The sequence below is a fragment of the Petromyzon marinus genome, unplaced genomic scaffold (genome assembly GCF_048934315.1).
Source record: "Petromyzon marinus isolate PM22_M1 ecotype Great Lakes invasive population unplaced genomic scaffold, UKy_Petmar_22M1.pri1.0 PM_Scaffold_17, whole genome shotgun sequence".
Classification (NCBI taxonomy): Eukaryota; Metazoa; Chordata; class Hyperoartia; order Petromyzontiformes; family Petromyzontidae; genus Petromyzon; species Petromyzon marinus.
Window position 1 is genome coordinate 1,773,015 of NW_027423135.1, and position 26,686 is coordinate 1,799,700.

The 26,686-nt window shown below is 46.7% G+C and overlaps 1 protein-coding gene across 2 annotated transcripts in view; it reads left to right on the top strand.

The window, feature by feature from the left end:
* The window catches only part of LOC116956824 (myelin-associated neurite-outgrowth inhibitor-like), a 56,987-nt gene that overhangs the window by 20,045 nt on the left and 10,256 nt on the right, over positions 1 to 26,686 (top strand). The window contains exons 4-5 of one of the 2 annotated variants that reach the window (XM_032978671.2): positions 1,673 to 1,818; positions 24,835 to 24,906. In XM_032978671.2, the coding sequence (XP_032834562.2) occupies positions 1,673 to 1,818; positions 24,835 to 24,906 (218 nt within the window). The remainder of the gene's footprint in view (positions 1 to 1,672; positions 1,819 to 24,834; positions 24,907 to 26,686) is intronic. The other variant, XM_032978672.2, reaches the window with a different exon arrangement.

A 26,686-nucleotide genomic window follows, 5' to 3' on the forward strand; every position in this document is an offset into this window, starting at 1 on the left:
TCATCGGCTTTGCCTGCATCCCTCCACGGATGTTCATCTTCGGTGGGGGCATAAGTAACCACGACCACCATTCCTCGCCTCCGGTTGATGGGAAGGCGAGCCCAATGTAGCCTGGGGCTTACAGCTTCCCACACCTCACCGCCACGCTCCCACGCCCCCTTCATTCTTTTGTTCAAAAGAAGACCCACACCCTGTTGTTTGGCAGTCTGCTGCCCCGAGTAGAGGACTGTCCACCCCTCATGGTGGCAGGAGCCAGAGCCGGTCCACCGGACCTCCTGAATGCCGCATAGATCCAGGCGGTACCGGTCCAGCTCCCGACAGAGGAATGGCAGCCTCTCCTCTGCAGTGAGCGTTCGAACATTCCACGTGGCCAACCGTAGTGGCTTTTCGTTGTTTCTGGAGTAGCCCCGAGGGTAGGTATTCAATCTCCTGGCTCCGCCAATTGGGGTTTGGCCAGGAGACGTCATAGACGCCTGGCCCCCCGGGGCCTCCGGCACAAGCTTAGTTGTTACATATTTCAGTTTAATTCGTAGTTTCGTGGTAATTAATTGAAGGTGGAGGGGTTACCAGCCCCTCGCACCCGTCCAGAGCCCCCGTTTAGCCCCTGTGGTGGACACATATGCCATGAGGGGAGGAGCCAATCAAAATTGGATCTCCCCCCACAGCGCTGTCCACGACAGAGTTGCCCGTCCGGCACCGCGAGGAGGTAGGGGGTTGTTTTGCCGTGTACACACACACACAGTGTACACACAACAACAACCGCCATTCGCCACTAGGTGACGTCACCACGACGCTTGTGCCAGGCTATGTGCACCCTGAGGCCACGTGAAGTGTCGAACGCCCGCTGGCAGGAGGTCACGGGGCAGACCCAGGTGCCACGGGTCGACTGACTGAGATGACTGGCTGATGCACCACCTGTGCCCCCTACTGTGCCAACCTGCTGTGCTTTAGCCACCCGGCGCTCCGCTCGTTGTTGTGAGCGTCGCCCCTCCGCCCTCCGTTGTTGTTGGAGGGCGACTACCTCCAACTGCCCAGTAGCGTCCTTCACGATCTTGACATCGCTGGTACCGGTCATCGGCAAGTCCACTCAGCTCCACGTCCTCCTGTACCACATCAGCTCCATCTCCTCTCTAGCCCGTGCCGCGCCCGTTTAGCCCCCTCGGTCCGGCCAAACAAAAGCTGTTTAGGCCATGCGGTGGCTGGGCATGCGGGCTACATGACCCAGCCATCGCAGCCTTGCCTGCCGGAGGAGCTCACCGATGGGACCTTGCCCAGATATTTCAAGGATTTGTGAGCTCCTCACACAATCCAGCCTGGTTAAACCCAGGATGGATCGTAGGCAGGCCAGCCTAAATGTTTCTAACCGGCGAAGATGTTCCATTAGGGGGGTCCACGTTTCGCAAGCGTAGAGAAGGGAGGGAATGACCGTGGCCGAGAAGACCTGAAGCTTAGTGCGGAGCGACAGACCAGGTAGCTTCCACACAGCGTTACGCAACCGATGAAAAGATATTGCCGCTCGACAACTTGCCCCCGACGGTCTGTTGAGGCTACACGGGGGACCTTTGTCTGTGTCTACCTTCACAGGTGCTGCTGCTACTCGCTACTAACTGCACTTGCCCCTACAGTCTGTTAGAGGCTACACGGGGGACCTTTGCCTTTGTTGTGCCGGCAGGCTTCAGCCCCGGGACCCCGTACAAGATGCCCCCGCCGGCTAGCGGGGCCCCCCCTCCGTACACCCCGACCCCCAGCCACTACCAGCACCCCGGCATGTACCCCGTGAGGGGGGGCACGTACCCCCCGCAGGGACTCTACGCACAGGTACGCACCTGCTGCCCGTTCGACACGCGCGTGCGATACACACAGGTACGCACGTACCCATTCGACATGCACGATACCCACAGGTACGCACGTACCCATTGGACACGCACGCACGATACACACAGGTACACACGTACCCATTCGACACACACGATACCCACAGGTACGCACGTACCCATTCGACACGCACGATACACACAGGTACGCACCTACCCATTCGACACACACGCACAATACACACAGGTACACACGTACCCATTCGACACACACGATACCCACAGGTACACACGTACCCATTCGACACGTACGCACGATACACACAGGTACGCACGTACCTATTGGACACGCACGCACGATACACACAGGTACACACGTACCCGTTCGACACGCACGCGCGATACACACAGGTACGCACGTACCCATTCGACACGCACGATACACACAGGTACGCACGTACCCATTGGACACACACGATACGCACAGGTACGCCACGTACCCGTTCGACACGGGTTGGTCGTACGCAGGAGTAGGAGCCCTGTAAGCTGGCTGGCCAGCAGTGTGCACGCGTTGCTGTTGGTGAGCTCTACCCCCCTGGGGTTTATTTCTCAGCAGGCAGGGCTCAGCGGATTTCTCAGAGGCCACGCAATGACGAGAGACACTCAGTGCCCACCGGCTCGGCATGAGTGGTTCGTTGTCCTCGTCGTCGTCATCGTCATCATCGTCATCTCGTCATCGTCGTCGTCTTCGTCATCATCATTGTCATCGTCATCTCGTCATCGTCGTCGTCTTTGTCATCATCATCTCGTCATCATCGTCGTCATCATCGTCGTCATCATCGTCGTCATTATCATCATCGTTGTCGTCGTCATCATCATCTTGTCATCATCATCTCGTCATCATCGTCGTCATTATCATCATCGTTGTCGTCGTCATCATCATATCGTCATCATTGTCGTCATCATCATCTCGTCATTATCATCGTCATCTTGTCATCATCATCATCATCTCATCATCATCGTCATCATCATCTCGTCATCATCGTCGTCTTCGTCATCATCATTGTCATCGTCGTCGTCTTCGTCATCATCATTATCATCATCGTTGTCGTCATCATCATCTCGTCGTCATCATCTCGTCGTCATCATCATCTCGTCATCATCGTCGTCATCATCTCGTCGTCATCATCATCTCGTCATCATCGTCGTCATCATCATCTCGTCATCATCGTCGTCATTATCATCATCGTTGTCGTCGTCATCATCTCGTCATTATCATCGTCATCTTGTCATCATCATCATCTCATCATCATCGTCATCATCATCTCGTCATCATCGTCATATTCGTCATCATCGTCATATTTGTCATCATCATTGTCATCATCATCTCGTCATCGTCGTCGTCTTCGTCATCATCATTATCATCATCGTTGTCGTCATCATCATCTCGTCGTCATCATCATCTCGTCATCGTCGTCGTCATCATCGTCGTCATCATCGTCGTCATCATCATCTCGTCATCATCGTCGTCATCATCATCTCGTCATTATCGTCACTATCATCGTCATCAATCTTCGGCACCATCATTGTCGTCATTATCGTCATCGTCGTCATCATCGTCATCATCGTCATCATCCTTGTCATCATCATCATCTCATCATCATCGTTGTCGTCATCATCGTCGTCATCGTCATCATCGTCGTCGTCATCATCTCGTCATTATCGTCATCATCTCGTCATCATCGTCGTCACCATCATCGTCATAAATCTTCGTCACCATCATCATCGTCATTATTGTCACCGTCGTCATCATCGTCATCATCGTCCTGCTCATCGTCGTCATCATCGTCGTCATCATCGTCGTCCTCGTCGTCCCCCCATTGAACGTGTTTGTAGCAGCAGGCAAAGACAGTGGTACCCTGGCGGGGTGAGCGACAAGGTTTGTCTGTTTAACACGTAGGCTTTGGCGACAAGGTTTGTCTGTTTAACACGTAGGCTTTGGTGACAAGGTTTGTCTGTTTAACACGTAGGCTTTGGCGACAAGGTTTGTCTGTTTAACACGTAGGCTTTGGTGACAAGGTTTGTCTGTTTAACACGTAGGCTTTGGCGACAAGGTTTGTCTGTTTAACACGTAGGCTTTGGTGACAAGGTTTGTCTGTTTAACACGTAGGCTTTGGCGACAAGGTTTGTCGGTTTAACACGTAGGTTTTGGCGACAAGGTTTGTCTGTTTAACACGTAGGCTTTCGCGACAAGGTTTGTCTGTTTAACACGTAGGCTTTGGCGACAAGGTTTGTCTGTTTAACACGTAGGCTTTGGTGACAAGGTTTGTCTGTTTAACACGTAGGCTTTGGTGACAAGGTTTGTCTGTTTAACACGTAGGCTTTGGCGACAAGGTTTGTCTGTTTAACACGTAGGCTTTGGTGACAAGGTTTGTGTTTAACACGTATGCTTTGGTGACAAGGTTTGTCTGTTTAACACGTAGGCTTTGGTGACAAGGTTTGTCTGTTTAACACGTAGGCTTTGGCGACAAGGTTTGTCTGTTTAACACGTAGGCATTGGCGACAAGGTTTGTCTGTTTAACACGTAGGCTTTGGCGACAAGGTTTGTCTGTTTAACACGTAGGCTTTGGTGACAAGGTTTGTCTGTTTAACATGTAGGCTTTGGCGACAAGGTTTGTCTGTTTAACACGTAGGCTTTGGCGACAAGGTTTGTCTGTTTAACACGTAGGCTTTGGCGACAAGGTTTGTCTGTTTAACATGTAGACTTTGGCGACAAGGTTTGTCTGTTTAACACGTAGGCTTTGGTGACAAGGTTTGTCTGTTTAACACGTAGGCTTTGGCGACAAGGTTTGTCTGTTTAACACGTAGGCTTTGGTGACAAGGTTTGTCTGTTTAACACGTAGGCTTTGGCGACAAGGTTTGTCTGTTTAACACGTAGGCTTTGGCGACAAGGTTTGTCTGTTTAACACGTAGGCTTTCGCGACGAGGTTTGTCTGTTTAACACGTAGGCTTTGGCGACAAGGTTAGTCTGTTTAACACGTAGGCTTTGGTGACAAGGTTTGTCTGTTTAACACGTAGGCTTTGGCGACAAGGTTTGTCTGTTTAACACGTAGGCTTTCGCGACAAGGTTTGTCTGTTTAACACGTAGGCTTTGGTGACAAGGTTTGTCTGTTTAACACGTAGGCTTTGGTGACAATGTTTGTCTGTTTAACATGTAGGCTTTGGCGACAAGGTTTGTCTGTTTAATACGTAGGCTTTAGCGACAAGGTTTGTCTGTTTAACACGTAGGCTTTGGCGACAAGGTTTGTCTGTTTAACACGTAGGCTTTGGCGACAAGGTTTGTCTGTTTAACACGTAGGCTTTGGTGACAAGGTTTGTCTGTTTAACACGTAGGCTTTGGCGACAAGGTTTGTCTGTTTAACACGTAGGCTTTGGCGACAAGGTTTGTCTGTTTAACATGTAGGCTTTGGCGACAACGTTTGTCTGTTTAAAACGTAGGCTTTGGTGACAAGGTTTGTCTGTTTAACACGTAGGCTTTGGCGACAAGGTTTATCTGTTTAACACGTAGGCTTTGGTGACAAGGTTTGTCTGTTTAACACGTAGGCTTTCGTGACAAGGTTTGTCTGTTTAACACGTAGGCTTTGGCAACAAGGTTTGTCTGTTTAACACGTAGGCTTTGGTGACAAGGTTTGTCTGTTAAACACGTAGGCTTTGGTGACAAGGTTTGTCTGTTTAACACGTAGGCTTTGGTGACAAGGTTTGTCTGTTTAACACGTAGGCTTTGGCGACAAGGTTTGTCTGTTTAACACGTAGGCTTTGGTGACAAGGTTTGTCTGTTTAACACGTAGGCTTTGGCGACAAGGTTTGTCGGTTTAACACGTAGGCTTTGGGACAAGGTTTGTCTGTTTAACACGTAGGCTTTCGCGACAAGGTTTGTCTGTTTAACACGTAGGCTTTGGCGACAAGGTTTGTCTGTTTAACACGTAGGCTTTGGTGACAAGGTTTGTCTGTTTAACACGTAGGCTTTGGTGACAAGGTTTGTCTGTTTAACACGTAGGCTTTGGCGACAAGGTTTGTCTGTTTAACACGTAGGCTTTGGCGACAAGGTTTGTCTGTTTAACACGTAGGCTTTGGTGACAAGGTTTGTGTTTAACACGTATGCTTTGGTGACAAGGTTTGTCTGTTTAACACGTAGGCTTTGGTGACAAGGTTTGTCTGTTTAACACGTAGGCTTTGGCGACAAGGTTTGTCTGTTTAACACGTAGGCATTGGCGACAAGGTTTGTCTGTTTAACACGTAGGCTTTGGCGACAAGGTTTGTCTGTTTAACACGTAGGCTTTGGTGACAAGGTTTGTCTGTTTAACACGTAGGCATTGGCGACAAGGTTTGTCTGTTAAACACGTAGGCTTTGGTGACAAGGTTTGTCTGTTTAACACGTAGGCTTTGGCGACAAGGTTTGTCTGTTTAACACGTAGGCTTTGGCGACAAGGTTTGTCTGTTTAACACGTAGGCTTTGGCGACAAGGTTTGTCTGTTTAACACGTAGGCTTTGGCGACAAGGTTTGTCGGTTTAACACGTAGGCTTTGGCGACAAGGTTTGTCTGTTTAACACGTAGGCTTTGGTGACAAGGTTTGTCTGTTTAACACGTAGGCTTTGGTGACAAGGTTTGTCTGTTTAACACGTAGGCTTTGGCGACAAGGTTTGTCTGTTTAACACGTAGGCTTTGGTGACAAGGTTTGTCTGTTTAACACGTAGGCTTTGGTGACAAGGTTTGTCTGTTTAACACGTAGGCTTTGGCGACAAGGTTTGTCTGTTTAACACGTAGGCTTTGGCGACAAGGTTTATCTGTTTAACACGTAGGCTTTGGTGACAAGGTTTGTCTGTTTAACACGTAGGCTTTCGTGACAAGGTTTGTCTGTTTAACACGTAGGCTTTGGTGACAAGGTTTGTCTGTTTAACACGTAGGCTTTGGCGACAAGGTTTGTCTGTTTAACACGTAGGCTTTGGCGACAAGGTTTGTCTGTTTAACACGTAGGCTTTCGCGACGAGGTTTGTCTGTTTAACACGTAGGCTTTGGCGACAAGGTTAGTCTGTTTAACACGTAGGCTTTGGTGACAAGGTTTGTCTGTTTAACACGTAGGCTTTGGCGACAAGGTTTGTCTGTTTAACACGTAGGCTTTCGCGACAAGGTTTGTCTGTTTAACACGTAGGCTTTGGTGACAAGGTTTGTCTGTTTAACACGTAGGCTTTGGTGACAATGTTTGTCTGTTTAACATGTAGGCTTTGGCGACAAGGTTTGTCTGTTTAATACGTAGGCTTTAGCGACAAGGTTTGTCTGTTTAACACGTAGGCTTTGGCGACAAGGTTTGTCTGTTTAACACGTAGGCTTTGGCGACAAGGTTTGTCTGTTTAACACGTAGGCTTTGGTGACAAGGTTTGTCTGTTTAACACGTAGGCTTTGGCGACAAGGTTTGTCTGTTTAACACGTAGGCTTTGGCGACAAGGTTTGTCTGTTTAACATGTAGGCTTTGGCGACAACGTTTGTCTGTTTAAAACGTAGGCTTTGGTGACAAGGTTTGTCTGTTTAACACGTAGGCTTTGGCGACAAGGTTTATCTGTTTAACACGTAGGCTTTGGTGACAAGGTTTGTCTGTTTAACACGTAGGCTTTCGTGACAAGGTTTGTCTGTTTAACACGTAGGCTTTGGCAACAAGGTTTGTCTGTTTAACACGTAGGCTTTGGTGACAAGGTTTGTCTGTTAAACACGTAGGCTTTGGTGACAAGGTTTGTCTGTTTAACACGTAGGCTTTGGTGACAAGGTTTGTCTGTTTAACACGTAGGCATTGGCGACAAGGTTTGTCTGTTTAACACGTAGGCTTTGGTGACAAGGTTTGTCTGTTTAACACGTAGGCTTTGGCGACAAGGTTTGTCGGTTTAACACGTAGGCTTTGGCGACAAGGTTTGTCTGTTTAACACGTAGGCTTTCGCGACAAGGTTTGTCTGTTTAACACGTAGGCTTTGGCGACAAGGTTTGTCTGTTTAACACGTAGGCTTTGGTGACAAGGTTTGTCTGTTTAACACGTAGGCTTTGGTGACAAGGTTTGTCTGTTTAACACGTAGGCTTTGGTGACAAGGTTTGTCTGTTTAACACGTAGGCTTTGGCGACAAGGTTTGTCTGTTTAACACGTAGGCTTTGGTGACAAGGTTTGTGTTTAACACGTATGCTTTAGTGACAAGGTTTGTCTGTTTAACACGTAGGCTTTGGTGACAAGGTTTGTCTGTTTAACACGTAGGCTTTGGCGACAAGGTTTGTCTGTTTAACACGTAGGCATTGGCGACAAGGTTTGTCTGTTTAACACGTAGGCTTTGGCGACAAGGTTTGTCTGTTTAACACGTAGGCTTTGGTGACAAGGTTTGTCTGTTTAACATGTAGGCTTTGGCGACAAGGTTTGTCTGTTTAACACGTAGGCTTTGGCGACAAGGTTTGTCTGTTTAACACGTAGGCTTTGGCGACAAGGTTTGTCTGTTTAACATGTAGACTTTGGCGACAAGGTTTGTCTGTTTAACACGTAGGCTTTGGTGACAAGGTTTGTCTGTTTAACACGTAGGCTTTGGCGACAAGGTTTGTCTGTTTAACACGTAGGCTTTGGTGACAAGGTTTGTCTGTTTAACACGTAGGCTTTGGCGACAAGGTTTGTCTGTTTAACACGTAGGCTTTGGCGACAAGGTTTGTCTGTTTAACACGTAGGCTTTCGCGACGAGGTTTGTCTGTTTAACACGTAGGCTTTGGCGACAAGGTTAGTCTGTTTAACACGTAGGCTTTGGTGACAAGGTTTGTCTGTTTAACACGTAGGCTTTGGCGACAAGGTTTGTCTGTTTAACACGTAGGCTTTCGCGACAAGGTTTGTCTGTTTAACACGTAGGCTTTGGTGACAAGGTTTGTCTGTTTAACACGTAGGCTTTGGTGACAATGTTTGTCTGTTTAACATGTAGGCTTTGGCGACAAGGTTTGTCTGTTTAATACGTAGGCTTTAGCGACAAGGTTTGTCTGTTTAACACGTAGGCTTTGGCGACAAGGTTTGTCTGTTTAACACGTAGGCTTTGGCGACAAGGTTTGTCTGTTTAACACGTAGGCTTTGGTGACAAGGTTTGTCTGTTTAACACGTAGGCTTTGGCGACAAGGTTTGTCTGTTTAACACGTAGGCTTTGGCGACAAGGTTTGTCTGTTTAACATGTAGGCTTTGGCGACAACGTTTGTCTGTTTAAAACGTAGGCTTTGGTGACAAGGTTTGTCTGTTTAACACGTAGGCTTTGGCGACAAGGTTTATCTGTTTAACACGTAGGCTTTGGTGACAAGGTTTGTCTGTTTAACACGTAGGCTTTCGTGACAAGGTTTGTCTGTTTAACACGTAGGCTTTGGCAACAAGGTTTGTCTGTTTAACACGTAGGCTTTGGTGACAAGGTTTGTCTGTTAAACACGTAGGCTTTGGTGACAAGGTTTGTCTGTTTAACACGTAGGCTTTGGCGACAAGGTTTGTCTGTTTAACACGTAGGCTTTGGCGACAAGGTTTGTCTGTTTAACACGTAGGCTTTGGCGACAAGGTTTGTCTGTTTAACACGTAGGCTTTGGCGACAAGGTTTGTCGGTTTAACACGTAGGCTTTGGCGACAAGGTTTGTCTGTTTAACACGTAGGCTTTGGTGACAAGGTTTGTCTGTTTAACACGTAGGCTTTGGTGACAAGGTTTGTCTGTTTAACACGTAGGCTTTGGCGACAAGGTTTGTCTGTTTAACACGTAGGCTTTGGTGACAAGGTTTGTCTGTTTAACACGTAGGCTTTGGTGACAAGGTTTGTCTGTTTAACACGTAGGCTTTGGCGACAAGGTTTGTCTGTTTAACACGTAGGCTTTGGCGACAAGGTTTGTCTGTTTAACACGTAGGCTTTGGCGACAAGGTTTGTCTGTTTAACATGTAGGCTTTGGCGACAAGGTTTGTCTGTTTAACACGTAGGCTTTGGTGACAAGGTTTGTCTGTTTAACACGTAGGCTTTGGCGACAAGGTTTGTCTGTTTAACACGTAGGCTTTGGTGACAATGTTTGTCTGTTTAACACGTAGGCTTTGGCGACAAGGTTTGTCTGTTTAACACGTAGGCTTTGGCGACAAGGTTTGTCTGTTTAACACGTAGGCTTTGGCGACAAGGTTTGTCTGTTTAACACGTAGGCTTTGGCGACAAGGTTAGTCTGTTTAACACGTAGGCTTTGGTGACAAGGTTTGTCTGTTTAACACGTAGGCTTTGGCGACAAGGTTTGTCTGTTTAACACGTAGGCTTTCGCGACAAGGTTTGTCTGTTTAACACGTAGGCTTTGGTGACAAGGTTTGTCTGTTTAACACGTTGGCTTTGGTGACAATGTTTGTCTGTTTAACACGTAGGCTTTGGCGACAAGGTTTGTCTGTTTAACACGTAGGCTTTGGCGACAAGGTTTGTCTGTTTAACACGTAGGCTTTGGTGACAAGGTTTGTCTGTTTAACACGTAGGCTTTGGCGACAAGGTATGTCTGTTTAACACGTAGGCTTTGGCGACAAGGTTTGTCTGTTTAACACGTAGGCTTTCGCGACAAGGTTTGTCTGTTTAACACGTAGGCTTTGGTGACAAGGTTTGTCTGTTTAACACGTAGGCTTTGGTGACAACTTTGTCTGTTTAACACGTAGGCTTTGGCGACAAGGATTGTCTGTTTAACACGTAGGCTTTGGTGACAGGGTTTGTCTGTTTAACACGTAGGCTTTGGTGACAGGTTTGTCTGTTTAACACGTAGGCTTTGGCGACAAGGTTTGTCTGTTTAACACGTAGGCTTTGGCGACAAGGTTTGTCTGTTTAACACGTAGGCTTTGGTGACAAGGTTTGTCTGTTTAACACGTAGGCTTTGGCGACAAGGTTTGTCTGTTTAACACGTAGGCCTTGGTGACAAGGTTTGTCTGTTTAACACGTAGGCTTTGGCGACAAGGTTTGTCGGTTTGACACGTAGGCTTTGGCGACAAGGTTTGTCTGTTTAACACGTAGGCTTTGGTGACAAGGTTTGTCTATTTAACACGTAGGCTTTGGCGACAAGGTTTGTCTGTTTAACACGTAGGCTTTGGCGACAAGGTTTGTCTGTGTAACATGTAGGCTTTGGCGACAAGGTTTGTCTGTTTAACACGTAGGCTTTGGTGACAAGGTTTGTCTGTTTAACACGTAGGCTTTGGTGACAAGGTTTGTCTGTTTAACACGTAGGCTTTGGTGACAAGGTTTGTCTGTTTAACACGTAGGCTTTGGTGACAAGGTCTGTCTGTTTAACACGTAGGCTTTGTTGACAAGGTTTGTCTGTTTAACACGTAGGCTTTGATGAGAAGGTTTGTCTGTTTAACACGTAGGCTTTGGTGACAAGGTTTGTCTGTTTAACACGTAGGCTTTGGTGACAAGGTTTGTCTGTTTAACACGTAGGCTTTGGCGACAAGGTTTGTCTGTTTAACATGTAGGCTTTGGCGACAAGGTTTGTCTGTTTAACACGTAGGCTTTGGTGACAAGGTTTGTCTGTTTAACACGTAGGCTTTGGCGACAAGGTTTGTCTGTTTAACACGTAGGCTTTGGTGACAAGGTTTGTCTGTTTAACACGTAGGCTTTGGTGACAAGGTCTGTCTGTTTAACACGTATGCTTTGTTGACAAGGTTTGTCTGTTTAACACGTTGGCTTTGGTGAGAAGGTTTGTCTGTTTAACGCGTAGGCTTTGGTGACAAGGTTTGTCTGTTTAACACGTAGGCTTTGGCGACAAGGTTTGTCTGTTTAACATGTAGGCTTTGGCGACAAGGTTTGTTTGTTTAACACGTAGGCTTTGGTGACAAGGTTTGTCTGTTTAACACGTAGGCTTTGGCGACAAGGTTTGTCTGTTTAACACGTAGGCTTTGGTGACAAGGTTTGTCTGTTTAACACGTAGGCTTTGACGACAAGGTTTGTCTGTTTAACATGTAGGCTTTGCTGACAAGGTTTGTCTGTTTAACACGTAGGCTTTGGTGACAGGTTTGTCTGTTTAACACGTAGGCTTTGGCGACAAGGTTTGTCTGTTTAACACGTAGGCTTTGGCGACAAGGTTTGTCTGTTTAACATGTAGACTTTCGCGACAAGGTTTATCTGTTTAACACGTAGGCTTTGGTGACAACTTTGTCTGTTTAACACATAGGCTTTGGTGACAAGGTTTGTCTGTTTAACACGTAGGCTTTGGCGACAAGGTTTGTCTGTTTAACACGTAGGCTTTGGCGACAAGGTTTGTCTGTTTAACACGTAGGCTTTCGCGACAACGTTGTCTGTTTAACACGTAGGCTTTGGCGACAAGATTTGTCTGTTTAACACATAGGCTTTGGCGACAAGGTTTGCCTGTTTAACACGTAGGCTTTGGCGACAAGGTTTGTCTGTTTAACACGTAGGCTTTGGCGACAAGGTTTGTCTGTTTAACACGTAGGCTTTGGCGACAAGGTTTGTCTGTTTAACACGTAGGCTTTCGAGACAAGGTTTGTCTGTTTAACACATAGGCTTTGGCGACAAGGTTTGTCTGTTTAACACGTAGGCTTTGGCGACAAGGTTTGTCTGTTTAACACGTAGGCTTTGGCGACAAGGTTTGTCTGTTTAACACATAGGCTTTGGCGAGAAGGTTTGTCTGTTTAACACGTAGGCTTTGGCGACAAGGTTTGTCTGTTTAACACGTAGGCTTTGGCGACAAGGTTTGTCTGTTTAACACGTAGGCTTTGGTGACAAGGTTTGTCTGTTTAACACGTAGGCTTTGGCGACAAGGTTTGTCTGTTTAACACGTAGGCTTTGGCGACAAGGTTTGTCTGTTTAACACGTAGGCTTTGGCAACAAGGTTTGTCTGTTTAACACGTAGGCTTTGGCGACAAGGTTTGTCTGTTTAACACGTAGGCTTTGGCGACAACGTTTGTCTGTTTAACAAGTAGGCTTTGGCGACAACGTTTGTCTGTTTAACACGTAGGCTTTCGTGACAACGTTTGTCTGTTTAACACGTAGGCTTTGGCGACAAGGTTTGTCTGTTTAACACGTAGGCTTTGAGGACAAGGTTTGTCTGTTTAACACGTAGGCTTTGGCGACAACGTTTGTCTGTTTAACACGTAGGCTTTGGCGACAACGTTTGTCTGTTTAACACGTAGGCTTTCGTGACAACGTTTGTCTGTTTAACACGTAGGCTTTGGTGACAATGTTTGTCTGTTTAACATGTAGGCTTTGGCGACAAGGTTTGTCTGTTTAACACGTAGGCTTTGGCGACAAGGTTTGTCTGTTTAACACGTAGGCTTTCGTGACAAGGTTTGTCTGTTTAACACGTAGGCTTTGGCAACAAGGTTTGTCGGTTTGACACGTAGGCTTTGGCGACAAGGTTTGTCTGTTTAACACGTAGGCTTTGGTGACAAGGTTTGTCTATTTAACACGTAGGCTTTGGCGACAAGGTTTGTCTGTTTAACACGTAGGCTTTGGCGACAAGGTTTGTCTGTGTAACATGTAGGCTTTGGCGACAAGGTTTGTCTGTTTAACACGTAGGCTTTGGTGACAAGGTTTGTCTGTTTAACACGTAGGCTTTGGTGACAAGGTTTGTCTGTTTAACACGTAGGCTTTGGTGACAAGGTTTGTCTGTTTAACACGTAGGCTTTGGTGACAAGGTCTGTCTGTTTAACACGTAGGCTTTGTTGACAAGGTTTGTCTGTTTAACACGTAGGCTTTGGTGAGAAGGTTTGTCTGTTTAACACGTAGGCTTTGGTGACAAGGTTTGTCTGTTTAACACGTAGGCTTTGGTGACAAGGTTTGTCTGTTTAACACGTAGGCTTTGGCGACAAGGTTTGTCTGTTTAACATGTAGGCTTTGGCGACAAGGTTTGTCTGTTTAACACGTAGGCTTTGGTGACAAGGTTTGTCTGTTTAACACGTAGGCTTTGGCGACAAGGTTTGTCTGTTTAACACGTAGGCTTTGGTGACAAGGTTTGTCTGTTTAACACGTAGGCTTTGGTGACAAGGTCTGTCTGTTTAACACGTAGGCTTTGTTGACAAGGTTTGTCTGTTTAACACGTAGGCTTTGGTGAGAAGGTTTGTCTGTTTAACACGTAGGCTTTGGTGACAAGGTTTGTCTGTTTAACACGTAGGCTTTGGTGACAAGGTTTGTCTGTTTAACACGTAGGCTTTGGCGACAAGGTTTGTCTGTTTAACATGTAGGCTTTGGCGACAAGGTTTGTCTGTTTAACACGTAGGCTTTGGTGACAAGGTTTGTCTGTTTAACACGTAGGCTTTGGCGACAAGGTTTGTCTGTTTAACACGTAGGCTTTGGCGACAAGGTTTGTCTGTTTAACACGTAGGCTTTGGTGACAAGGTTTGTCTGTTTAACACGTAGGCTTTGGCGACAAGGTTTGTCTGTTTAACACGTAGGCCTTGGTGACAAGGTTTGTCTGTTTAACACGTAGGCTTTGGCGACAAGGTTTGTCGGTTTGACACGTAGGCTTTGGCGACAAGGTTTGTCTGTTTAACACGTAGGCTTTGGTGACAAGGTTTGTCTATTTAACACGTAGGCTTTGGCGACAAGGTTTGTCTGTTTAACACGTAGGCTTTGGCGACAAGGTTTGTCTGTGTAACATGTAGGCTTTGGCGACAAGGTTTGTCTGTTTAACACGTAGGCTTTGGTGACAAGGTTTGTCTGTTTAACACGTAGGCTTTGGTGACAAGGTTTGTCTGTTTAACACGTAGGCTTTGGTGACAAGGTTTGTCTGTTTAACACGTAGGCTTTGGTGACAAGGTCTGTCTGTTTAACACGTAGGCTTTGTTGACAAGGTTTGTCTGTTTAACACGTAGGCTTTGGTGAGAAGGTTTGTCTGTTTAACACGTAGGCTTTGGTGACAAGGTTTGTCTGTTTAACACGTAGGCTTTGGTGACAAGGTTTGTCTGTTTAACACGTAGGCTTTGGCGACAAGGTTTGTCTGTTTAACACGTAGGCTTTGGCGACAAGGTTTGTCTGTTTAACACGTAGGCTTTGGTGACAAGGTTTGTCTGTTTAACACGTAGGCTTTGGTGACAAGGTCTGTCTGTTTAACACGTAGGCTTTGTTGACAAGGTTTGTCTGTTTAACACGTAGGCTTTGGTGAGAAGGTTTGTCTGTTTAACGCGTAGGCTTTGGTGACAAGGTTTGTCTGTTTAACACGTAGGCTTTGGCGACAAGGTTTGTCTGTTTAACATGTAGGCTTTGGCGACAAGGTTTGTTTGTTTAACACGTAGGCTTTGGTGACAAGGTTTGTCTGTTTAACACGTAGGCTTTGGCGACAAGGTTTGTCTGTTTAACACGTAGGCTTTGGTGACAAGGTTTGTCTGTTTAACACGTAGGCTTTGACGACAAGGTTTGTCTGTTTAACATGTAGGCTTTGCTGACAAGGTTTGTCTGTTTAACACGTAGGCTTTGGTGACAGGTTTGTCTGTTTAACACGTAGGCTTTGGCGACAAGGTTTGTCTGTTTAACACGTAGGCTTTGGCGACAAGGTTTGTCTGTTTAACATGTAGACTTTCGCGACAAGGTTTATCTGTTTAACACGTAGGCTTTGGTGACAACTTTGTCTGTATAACACATAGGCTTTGGTGACAAGGTTTGTCTGTTTAACACGTAGGCTTTGGCGACAAGGTTTGTCTGTTTAACACGTAGGCTTTGGCGACAAGGTTTGTCTGTTTAACACGTAGGCTTTCGCGACAACGTTGTCTGTTTAACACGTAGGCTTTGGCGACAAGATTTGTCTGTTTAACACATAGGCTTTGGCGACAAGGTTTGCCTGTTTAACACGTAGGCTTTGGCGACAAGGTTTGTCTGTTTAACACGTAGGCTTTGGCGACAAGGTTTGTCTGTTTAACACGTAGGCTTTGGCGACAAGGTTTGTCTGTTTAACACGTAGGCTTTCGAGACAAGGTTTGTCTGTTTAACACATAGGCTTTGGCGACAAGATTTGTCTGTTTAACACGTAGGCTTTGGCGACAAGGTTTGTCTGTTTAACACGTAGGCTTTGGCGACAAGGTTTGTCTGTTTAACACATAGGCTTTGGCGAGAAGGTTTGTCTGTTTAACACGTAGGCTTTGGCGACAAGGTTTGTCTGTTTAACACGTAGGCTTTGGCGACAAGGTTTGTCTGTTTAACACGTAGGCTTTGGTGACAAGGTTTGTCTGTTTAACACGTAGGCTTTGGCGACAAGGTTTGTCTGTTTAACACGTAGGCTTTGGCGACAAGGTTTGTCTGTTTAACACGTAGGCTTTGGCAACAAGGTTTGTCTGTTTAACACGTAGGCTTTGGCGACAAGGTTTGTCTGTTTAACACGTAGGCTTTGGCGACAACGTTTGTCTGTTTAACAAGTAGGCTTTGGCGACAACGTTTGTCTGTTTAACACGTAGGCTTTCGTGACAACGTTTGTCTGTTTAACACGTAGGCTTTGGCGACAAGGTTTGTCTGTTTAACACGTAGGCTTTGAGGACAAGGTTTGTCTGTTTAACACGTAGGCTTTGGCGACAACGTTTGTCTGTTTAACACGTAGGCTTTGGCGACAACGTTTGTCTGTTTAACACGTAGGCTTTCGTGACAACGTTTGTCTGTTTAACACGTAGGCTTTGGTGACAATGTTTGTCTGTTTAACATGTAGGCTTTGGCGACAAGGTTTGTCTGTTTAACACGTAGGCTTTGGCGACAAGGTTTGTCTGTTTAACACGTAGGCTTTCGTGACAAGGTTTGTCTGTTTAACACGTAGGCTTTGGTGACAAGGTTTGTCTGTTTAACACGTAGGCTTTGGTGACAAGGTTTGTCTGTTTAACACGTAGGCTTTGGCGACAAGGTTTGTCTGTTTAACATGTAGGCTTTGGCGACAAGGTTTGTCTGTTTAACACGTAGGCTTTGGTGACAAGGTTTGTCTGTTTAACACGTAGGCTTTGGCGACAAGGTTTGTCTGTTTAACACGTAGGCTTTGGTGACAAGGTTTGTCTGTTTAACACGTAGGCTTTGGTGACAAGGTCTGTCTGTTTAACACGTAGGCTTTGTTGACAAGGTTTGTCTGTTTAACACGTAGGCTTTGGTGAGAAGGTTTGTCTGTTTAACACGTAGGCTTTGGTGACAAGGTTTGTCTGTTTAACACGTAGGCTTTGGTGACAAGGTTTGTCTGTTTAACACGTAGGCTTTGGCGACAAGGTTTGTCTGTTTAACATGTAGGCTTTGGCGACAAGGTTTGTCTGTTTAACACGTAGGCTTTGGTGACAAGGTTTGTCTGTTTAACACGTAGGCTTTGGCGACAAGGTTTGTCTGTTTAACACGTAGGCTTTGGTGACAAGGTTTGTCTGTTTAACATGTAGGCTTTGACGACAAGGTTTGTCTGTTTAACATGTAGGCTTTGCTGACAAGGTTTGTCTGTTTAACACGTAGGCTTTGGTGACAAGGTTTGTCTGTTTAACACGTAGGCTTTGGCGACAAGGTTTGTCTGTTTAACACGTAGGCTTTGGCGACAAGGTTTGTCTGTTTAACATGTAGACTTTCGCGACAAGGTTTATCTGTTTAACACGTAGGCTTTGGTGACAACTTTGTCTGTTTAACACATAGGCTTTGGTGACAAGGTTTGTCTGTTTAACACGTAGGCTTTGGCGACAAGGTTTGTCTGTTTAACACGTAGGCTTTGGCGACAAGGTTTGTCTGTTTAACACGTAGGCTTTCGCGACAACGTTGTCTGTTTAACACGTAGGCTTTGGCGACAAGATTTGTCTGTTTAACACATAGGCTTTGGCGACAAGGTTTGCCTGTTTAACACGTAGGCTTTGGCGACAAGGTTTGTCTGTTTAACACGTAGGCTTTGGCGACAAGGTTTGTCTGTTTAACACGTAGGCTTTGGCGACAAGGTTTGTCTGTTTAACACGTAGGCTTTCGAGACAAGGTTTGTCTGTTTAACACATAGGCTTTGGCGACAAGGTTTGTCTGTTTAACACGTAGGCTTTGGCGACAAGGTTTGTCTGTTTAACACGTAGGCTTTGGCGACAAGGTTTGTCTGTTTAACACATAGGCTTTGGCGAGAAGGTTTGTCTGTTTAACACGTAGGCTTTGGCGACAAGGTTTGTCTGTTTAACACGTAGGCTTTGGCGACAAGGTTTGTCTGTTTAACACGTAGGCTTTGGTGACAAGGTTTGTCTGTTTAACACGTAGGCTTTGGCGACAAGGTTTGTCTGTTTAACACGTAGGCTTTGGCGACAAGGTTTGTCTGTTTAACACGTAGGCTTTGGCAACAAGGTTTGTCTGTTTAACACGTAGGCTTTGGCGACAAGGTTTGTCTGTTTAACACGTAGGCTTTGGCGACAACGTTTGTCTGTTTAACAAGTAGGCTTTGGCGACAACGTTTGTCTGTTTAACACGTAGGCTTTCGTGACAAGGTTTGTCTGTTTAACACGTAGGCTTTGGTGACAATGTTTGTCTGTTTAACATGTAGGCTTTGGCGACAAGGTTTGTCTGTTTAACACGTAGGCTTTGGCGACAAGGTTTGTCTGTTTAACACGTAGGCTTTCGTGACAAGGTTTGTCTGTTTAACACGTAGGCTTTGGCAACAAGGTTTGTGTGTTTAACACGTAGGCTTTGGTGACAAGGTTTGTCTGTTAAACACGTAGGCTTTGGTGACAAGGTTTGTCTGTTTAACACGTAGGCTTTGGCGACAAGGTTTGTCTGTTTAACACGTAGGCTTTGGCGACAAGGTTTGTCTGTTTAACACGTAGGCTTTGGCGACAAGGTTTGTCTGTTTAACACGTAGGCTTTGGCGACAAGGTTTGTCGGTTTAACACGTAGGCTTTGGCGACAAGGTTTGTCTGTTTAACACGTAGGCTTTGGTGACAAGGTTTGTCTGTTTAACACGTAGGCTTTGGTGACAAGGTTTGTCTGTTTAACACGTAGGCTTTGGCGACAAGGTTTGTCTGTTTAACACGTAGGCTTTGGTGACAAGGTTTGTCTGTTTAACACGTAGGCTTTGGTGACAAGGTTTGTCTGTTTAACACGTAGGCTTTGGCGACAAGGTTTGTCTGTTTAACACGTAGGCTTTGGCGACAAGGTTTGTCTGTTTAACACGTAGGCTTTGGCGACAAGGTTTGTCTGTTTAACATGTAGGCTTTGGCGACAAGGTTTGTCTGTTTAACACGTAGGCTTTGGTGACAAGGTTTGTCTGTTTAACACGTAGGCTTTGGCGACAAGGTTTGTCTGTTTAACACGTAGGCTTTGGTGACAAGGTTTGTCTGTTTAACACGTAGGCTTTGGCGACAAGGTTTGTCTGTTTAACACGTAGGCTTTGGCGACAAGGTTTGTCTGTTTAACACGTAGGCTTTGGCGACAAGGTTTGTCTGTTTAACACGTAGGCTTTGGCGACAAGGTTAGTCTGTTTAACACGTAGGCTTTGTTGACAAGGTTTGTCTGTTTAACACGTAGGCTTTGGCGACAAGGTTTGTCTGTTTAACACGTAGGCTTTCGCGACAAGGTTTGTCTGTTTAACACGTAGGCTTTGGTGACAAGGTTTGTCTGTTTAACACGTTGGCTTTGGTGACAATGTTTGTCTGTTTAACACGTAGGCTTTGGCGACAAGGTTTGTCTGTTTAACACGTAGGCTTTGGCGACAAGGTTTGTCTGTTTAACACGTAGGCTTTGGTGACAAGGTTTGTCTGTTTAACACGTAGGCTTTGGCGACAAGGTTTGTCTGTTTAACACGTAGGCTTTGGCGACAAGGTTTGTCTGTTTAACACGTAGGCTTTCGCGACAAGGTTTGTCTGTTTAACACGTAGGCTTTGGTGACAACTTTGTCTGTTTAACACGTAGGCTTTGGCGACAAGGATTGTCTGTTTAACACGTAGGCTTTGGTGACAGGGTTTGTCTGTTTAACACGTAGGCTTTGGTGACAGGTTTGTCTGTTTAACACGTAGGCTTTGGCGACAAGGTTTGTCTGTTTAACACGTAGGCTTTGGCGACAAGGTTTGTCTGTTTAACACGTAGGCTTTGGTGACAAGGTTTGTCTGTTTAACACGTAGGCTTTGGCGACAAGGTTTGTCTGTTTAACACGTAGGCCTTGGTGACAAGGTTTGTCTGTTTAACACGTAGGCTTTGGCGACAAGGTTTGTCGGTTTGACACGTAGGCTTTGGCGACAAGGTTTGTCTGTTTAACACGTAGGCTTTGGTGACAAGGTTTGTCTATTTAACACGTAGGCTTTGGCGACAAGGTTTGTCTGTTTAACACGTAGGCTTTGGCGACAAGGTTTGTCTGTGTAACATGTAGGCTTTGGCGACAAGGTTTGTCTGTTTAACACGTAGGCTTTGGTGACAAGGTTTGTCTGTCTAACACGTAGGCTTTGGTGACAAGGTTTGTCTGTTTAACACGTAGGCTTTGGTGACAAGGTTTGTCTGTTTAACACGTAGGCTTTGGTGACAAGGTCTGTCTGTTTAACACGTAGGCTTTGTTGACAAGGTTTGTCTGTTTAACACGTAGGCTTTGTTGACAAGGTTTGTCTGTTGAACACGTAGGCTTTGGTGACAAGGTTTGTCTGTTTAACACGTAGGCTTTGGTGACAAGGTTTGTCTGTTTAACACGTAGGCTTTGGTGACAAGGTTTGTCTGTTTAACACGTAGGCTTTGGTGACAAGGTCTGTCTGTTTAACACGTAGGCTTTGTTGACAAGGTTTGTCTGTTTAACACGTAGGCTTTGGTGAGAAGGTTTGTCTGTTTAACACGTAGGCTTTGGTGACAAGGTTTGTCTGTTTAACACGTAGGCTTTGGTGACAAGGTTTGTCTGTTTAACACATAGGCTTTGGCGACAAGGTTTGTCTGTTTAACATGTAGGCTTTGGCGACAAGGTTTGTCTGTTTAACACGTAGGCTTTGGTGACAAGGTTTGTCTGTTTAACTCGTAGGCTTTGGCGACAAGGTTTGTCTGTTTAACACGTAGGCTTTGGTGACAAGGTCTGTCTGTTTAACACGTAGGCTTTGTTGACAAGGTTTGTCTGTTTAAAACGTAGGCTTTGGTGAGAAGGTTTGTCTGTTTAACACGTAGGCTTTGGTGACAAGGTTTGTCTGTTTAACACGTAGGCTTTGGTGACAAGGTTTGTCTGTTTAACACGTAGGCTTTGGCGACAAGGTTTGTCTGTTTAACATGTAGGCTTTGGCGACAAGGTTTGTCTGTTTAACACGTAGGCTTTGGTGACAAGGTTTGTCTGTTTAATACGTAGGCTTTGGCGACAAGGTTTGTCTGTTTAACACGTAGGCTTTGGTGACAAGGTTTGTCTGTTTAACACGTAGGCTTTGACGACAAGGTTTGTCTGTTTAACACGTAGGCTTTGCTGACAAGGTTTGTCTGTTTAACACGTAGGCTTTGGTGACAGGTTTGTCTGTTTAACACGTAGGCTTTGGCGACAAGGTTTGTCTGTTTAACACGTAGGCTTTGGCGACAAGGTTTGTCTGTTTAACATGTAGGCTTTCGCGACAAGGTTTATCTGTTTAACACGTAGGCTTTGGTGACAACTTTGTCTGTTTAACACATAGGCTTTGGTGACAAGGTTTGTCTGTTTAACACGTAGGCTTTGGCGACAAGGTTTGTCTGTTTAACACGTAGGCTTTGGCGACAAGGTTTGTCTGTTTAACACGTAGGCTTTCGCGACAACGTTGTCTGTTTAACACGTAGGCTTTGGCGACAAGGTTTGTCTGTTTAACACATAGGCTTTGGCGACAAGGTTTGCCTGTCTAACACGTAGGCTTTGGCGACAAGGTTTGTCTGTTTAACACGTAGGCTTTGGCGACAAGGTTTGTCTGTTTAACACGTAGGCTTTGGCGACAAGGTTTGTCTGTTTAACACGTAGGCTTTCGAGACAAGGTTTGTCTGTTTAACTCGTAGGCTTTGGCGACAAGGTTTGTCTGTTTAACACGTAGGCTTTGGTGACAAGGTCTGTCTGTTTAACACGTAGGCTTTGTTGACAAGGTTTGTCTGTTTAAAACGTAGGCTTTGGTGAGAAGGTTTGTCTGTTTAACACGTAGGCTTTGGTGACAAGGTTTGTCTGTTTAACACGTAGGCTTTGGTGACAAGGTTTGTCTGTTTAACACGTAGGCTTTGGCGACAAGGTTTGTCTGTTTAACATGTAGGCTTTGGCGACAAGGTTTGTCTGTTTAACACGTAGGCTTTGGTGACAAGGTTTGTCTGTTTAACACGTAGGCTTTGGCGACAAGGTTTGTCTGTTTAACACGTAGGCTTTGGTGACAAGGTTTGTCTGTTTAACACGTAGGCTTTGACGACAAGGTTTGTCTGTTTAACACGTAGGCTTTGCTGACAAGGTTTGTCTGTTTAACACGTAGGCTTTGGTGACAGGTTTGTCTGTTTAACACGTAGGCTTTGGCGACAAGGTTTGTCTGTTTAACACGTAGGCTTTGGCGACAAGGTTTGTCTGTTTAACATGTAGGCTTTCGCGACAAGGTTTATCTGTTTAACACGTAGGCTTTGGTGACAACTTTGTCTGTTTAACACATAGGCTTTGGTGACAAGGTTTGTCTGTTTAACACGTAGGCTTTGGCGACAAGGTTTGTCTGTTTAACACGTAGGCTTTGGCGACAAGGTTTGTCTGTTTAACACGTAGGCTTTCGCGACAACGTTGTCTGTTTAACACGTAGGCTTTGGCGACAAGGTTTGTCTGTTTAACACATAGGCTTTGGCGACAAGGTTTGCCTGTCTATCACGTAGGCTTTGGCGACAAGGTTTGTCTGTTTAACACGTAGGCTTTGGCGACAAGGTTTGTCTGTTTAACACGTAGGCTTTGGTGACAAGGTTTGTCTGTTTAACACGTAGGCTTTCGAGACAAGGTTTGTCTGTTTAACACATAGGCTTTGGCGACAAGGTTTGTCTGTTTAACACGTAGGCTTTGGCGACAAGGTTTGTCTGTTTAACACGTAGGCTTTGGCGACAAGGTTTGTCTGTTTAACACATAGGCTTTGGCGACAAGGTTTGTCTGTTTAACACGTAGGCTTTGGTGAGAAGGTTTGTCTGTTTAACACGTAGGCTTTGGTGACAAGGTTTGTCTGTTTAACACGTAGGCTTTGGTGACAAGGTTTGTCTGTTTAACACGTAGGCTTTGGCGACAAGGTTTGTCTGTTTAACATGTAGGCTTTGGCGACAAGGTTTGTCTGTTTAACACGTAGGCTTTGGTGACAAGGTTTGTCTGTTTAACACGTAGGCTTTGGCGACAAGGTTTGTCTGTTTAACACGTAGGCTTTGGTGACAAGGTTTGTCTGTTTAACACGTAGGCTTTGACGACAAGGTTTGTCTGTTTAACACGTAGGCTTTGCTGACAAGGTTTGTCTGTTTAACACGTAGGCTTTGGTGACAGGTTTGTCTGTTTAACACGTAGGCTTTGGCGACAAGGTTTGTCTGTTTAACACGTAGGCTTTGGCGACAAGGTTTGTCTGTTTAACATGTAGGCTTTCGCGACAAGGTTTATCTGTTTAACACGTAGGCTTTGGTGACAACTTTGTCTGTTTAACACATAGGCTTTGGTGACAAGGTTTGTCTGTTTAACACGTAGGCTTTGGCGACAAGGTTTGTCTGTTTAACACGTAGGCTTTGGCGACAAGGTTTGTCTGTTTAACACGTAGGCTTTGGCGACAAGGTTTGTCTGTTTAACACGTAGGCTTTGGCGACAAGGTTTGTCTGTGTAACATGTAGGCTTTGGCGACAAGGTTTGTCTGTTTAACACGTAGGCTTTGGCGACAAGGTTTGTCTGTTTAACACGTAGGCTTTGGTGACAAGGTTTGTCTATTTAACACTTTTTGTTTCCGTTTGCCCTGGGACGATGGCGACCTTTGCCACCCGCTAAAGGAACGCGTTTTTTTGCCGTATTTAAACACGCAGATTTAACGAGTGAGAGTGACGGGAACGTTCTGAAGCATCGACGCTGTGAGAAACGCGGGTATATGATGCACGGGTGGAGCATGAAAAGGTGCACAAGACAGAGCGTTAAACAAAACATTCTCACCTTAGGCCTAAGAAGATGGCCAGGGGTTGTCGGAGAATTTTGGGGGGGGTGTTGGGAGGGAGCGAGAACGAACCGCTCGGAAAAGGGGCGGCCGCCGATCAGCCGTCGCCCGCTGCCGAGTCCAACTTAGGAGCGCTCCGATTGGCCGAAACTGGCTTCCGAGCGGGGTAATCGCGAGCCTTGTCCGTTAATGGAAAGCGAATGTTGGGAATAGAAACCGCAGGGTCCCCCACCGCCCCCGCCGTCGGGAGGCGGATTCGGTTCATGGAGATATCGGTCATCGATGGGCGCCGCTAAACGCGCGGGGAACGCCGTGCCCTGGTGATTGCGCGCTGCCACGTCGATTCTTAATGTGGCGGGAGGAGCCGACGCACGTCCCGGAGGAAAAATCCACGCGGCCACGGGGAGAGAGAGAGAGACGCGCAAACTCCAAATATACAGCAGCAGGCGTTGTCAGGGGTTGTGATCGAACTCACGGCCTCCTGTAGACCAGGCGAGGTAGTTAACATCTCACAGCCACCGTGATGATGACGAGAGAGAGACACAAACTACAAATGTACAGCAGCAGCAGCAGCAGGCGTTGTCAGGGGTCGGGATCGAACCCACGGCCTCCTGCAGACCAGGCGAGGTAGTTAACATCTCACAGCCCGTTTCCTCCTCCCCACGTGCACAAAGCACTTGGCTCGTCGGCTGAAGGCATCTTGCTGTGTAGAGGACCGCATAACTCGGGCAATTGATTATATCCGAATCGATCCTGGGCCTTCCCCTAGGTCGACTCGGCCCCAAATGAGTACCCGGTGCGGTGTGCGGAGTTGTCGATGTCGGGCGGGCGGGCGGGCGTGGTGCTGGCCACCCACCACCCACCCAGGCACCAACCCAACCCGCCTCTGTAACAGCACTTGCCCCTGACGGTCTGTGAAAGGCTACACGGGGGATCTTTGTCTTTGTCGTGTGTGTGCGTGTGTAGGGTTCATACTTGGGTCAGCCCATGCTCGGAACGCCTCCACCCCATGTGATCCAACAAACCACCCTGTCGTGCGTACGTGCGCGCACGGGCGAGTGTGTGTACGTGTGTGCGTGCGTGTGTGCGTGCGTGTGTGTGTGCGTGTGTCTGTGCGCACGTGTGTGTGTACGTGTGTGCGTGCGTGTGTGCGTGCTTGTGTGCGTGCGTGTGTGTGTGCGCACGTGTGTCTGTGCGCACGTGTGTGTGTGCGTATGTGTGTGTGTACGTGTGTGTGTGTACTTGTGTCTGTGAGTGTCTGTGAGTGTGTGTACATGTGTGCGTACGTGCGTGTGTGTGTGCGTGTGTCTGTGCGCACGTGTGTGTGTACGTGTGTGCGTGCGTGTGTGCGTGCGTGTGTGCGTGCGTGTGTGTGTGCGCACGTGTGTCTGTGCGCACGTGTGTGTGTGCGTATGTGTGTGTGTACGTGTGTCTGTGTGCGTGCGTACGTGTGTGTGTAGGTGTATCTGTGTGCGTGTGTGTACGTGTGTCTGTGCTTGCGTACGTGTGTGTGCGTGTGTCTGTGCGAGTGTGTGTCTGTGTGCGTACGTACTTGTGTGTGCGTGCGTACGTGTGTGTGCGTGTGTCTGTGCGGGTGTGTGTCTGTGTGCGTGCGTGCGTACGTGTGCGCGCACGGGCGAGTGTGTGTACGTGTGTCTGTGCGGGTATGTGTCTGTGTGCGTACAGTGAGGGAAAAAATATTTGATCCCCTGCTGATTTTGTACGTTTGCCCACTGACAAAGAAATGATCAGTCTATAATTTTAATGGTAGGTTTATTTGAACAGTGTTAAACAGAATAACAACAACAAAATCCAGAAAAACGCATGTCAAAAATGTTATAAATTGATTTGCATTTTAATGAGGGAAATAAGTATTTGACCCCCTCTCAATCAGAAGGTTTTCTGGCTCCCAGGTGTCCTTTATACAGGTAACGAGCTGAGATTAGGAGCACACTCTTAAAGGGAGTGCTCCTAATCTCAGCTTGTTACCTGTATAAAAGACACCTGTCCACAGAAGCAATCAATCAGATTCCAAACTCTCCACCATGGCCAAGACCAAAGAGCTCTCCAAGGATGTCAGGGACAAGATTGTGTGTTGGTACGTAATGGCGTGTGTGTGCGTGTGTGTTGGTACGTGATGGTGTGTGTGTGGGTGTGTGTTGGTACGTTGTGGTGTGTGTGTGCGTGTGTGTTGGTACGTGATGGTGTGTGCGTGTGTGCTGGTACGTGATGGCGTGTGTGTGCTGGTACGTGGTGGCGTGTGTGTGTGTGTTGGTACGTTGTGGTGTGTGTGTGCGTGTGTGTTGGTACGTGATGGTGTGTGTGTGCGTGTGTGTTGGAACGTGATGGTGTGTGTGTGTGTGCGTGTGTGTTGGTACGTGATGGTGTGTGTGTGCGTGTGTTGGAACGTGATGGTGTGTGTGTGTTGGTACGTGATGGCGTGTGTGTGTGCTGGTACGTGGTGGCGTGTGTGTGTGTGTTGGTACGTGATGGTGTGTGTGTGCGTGTGTGTTGGAACGTGATGGTGTGTGTGTGTTGGTACGTGGTGGCGTGTGTGTGTGTGTGTGCTGGTACGTGGTGGTGTGTGTTGGTACGTGATGGCGTGTGTGTGCTGGTACGTTGTGGTGTGTGTGTGCGTGTGTGTTGGTACGTGATGGTGTGTGCGTGTGTTCTGGTACGTGATGGCGTGTGTGTGCTGGTACGTGGTGGCGTGTGTGTGTGTTGGTACGTTGTGTGTGTGTGCGTGCGTGTGTGTTGGAACATGATGGTATGTGTGTGGGTGTGTGTTGGTACGTGATGGTGTGTGTGGGTACGTGAT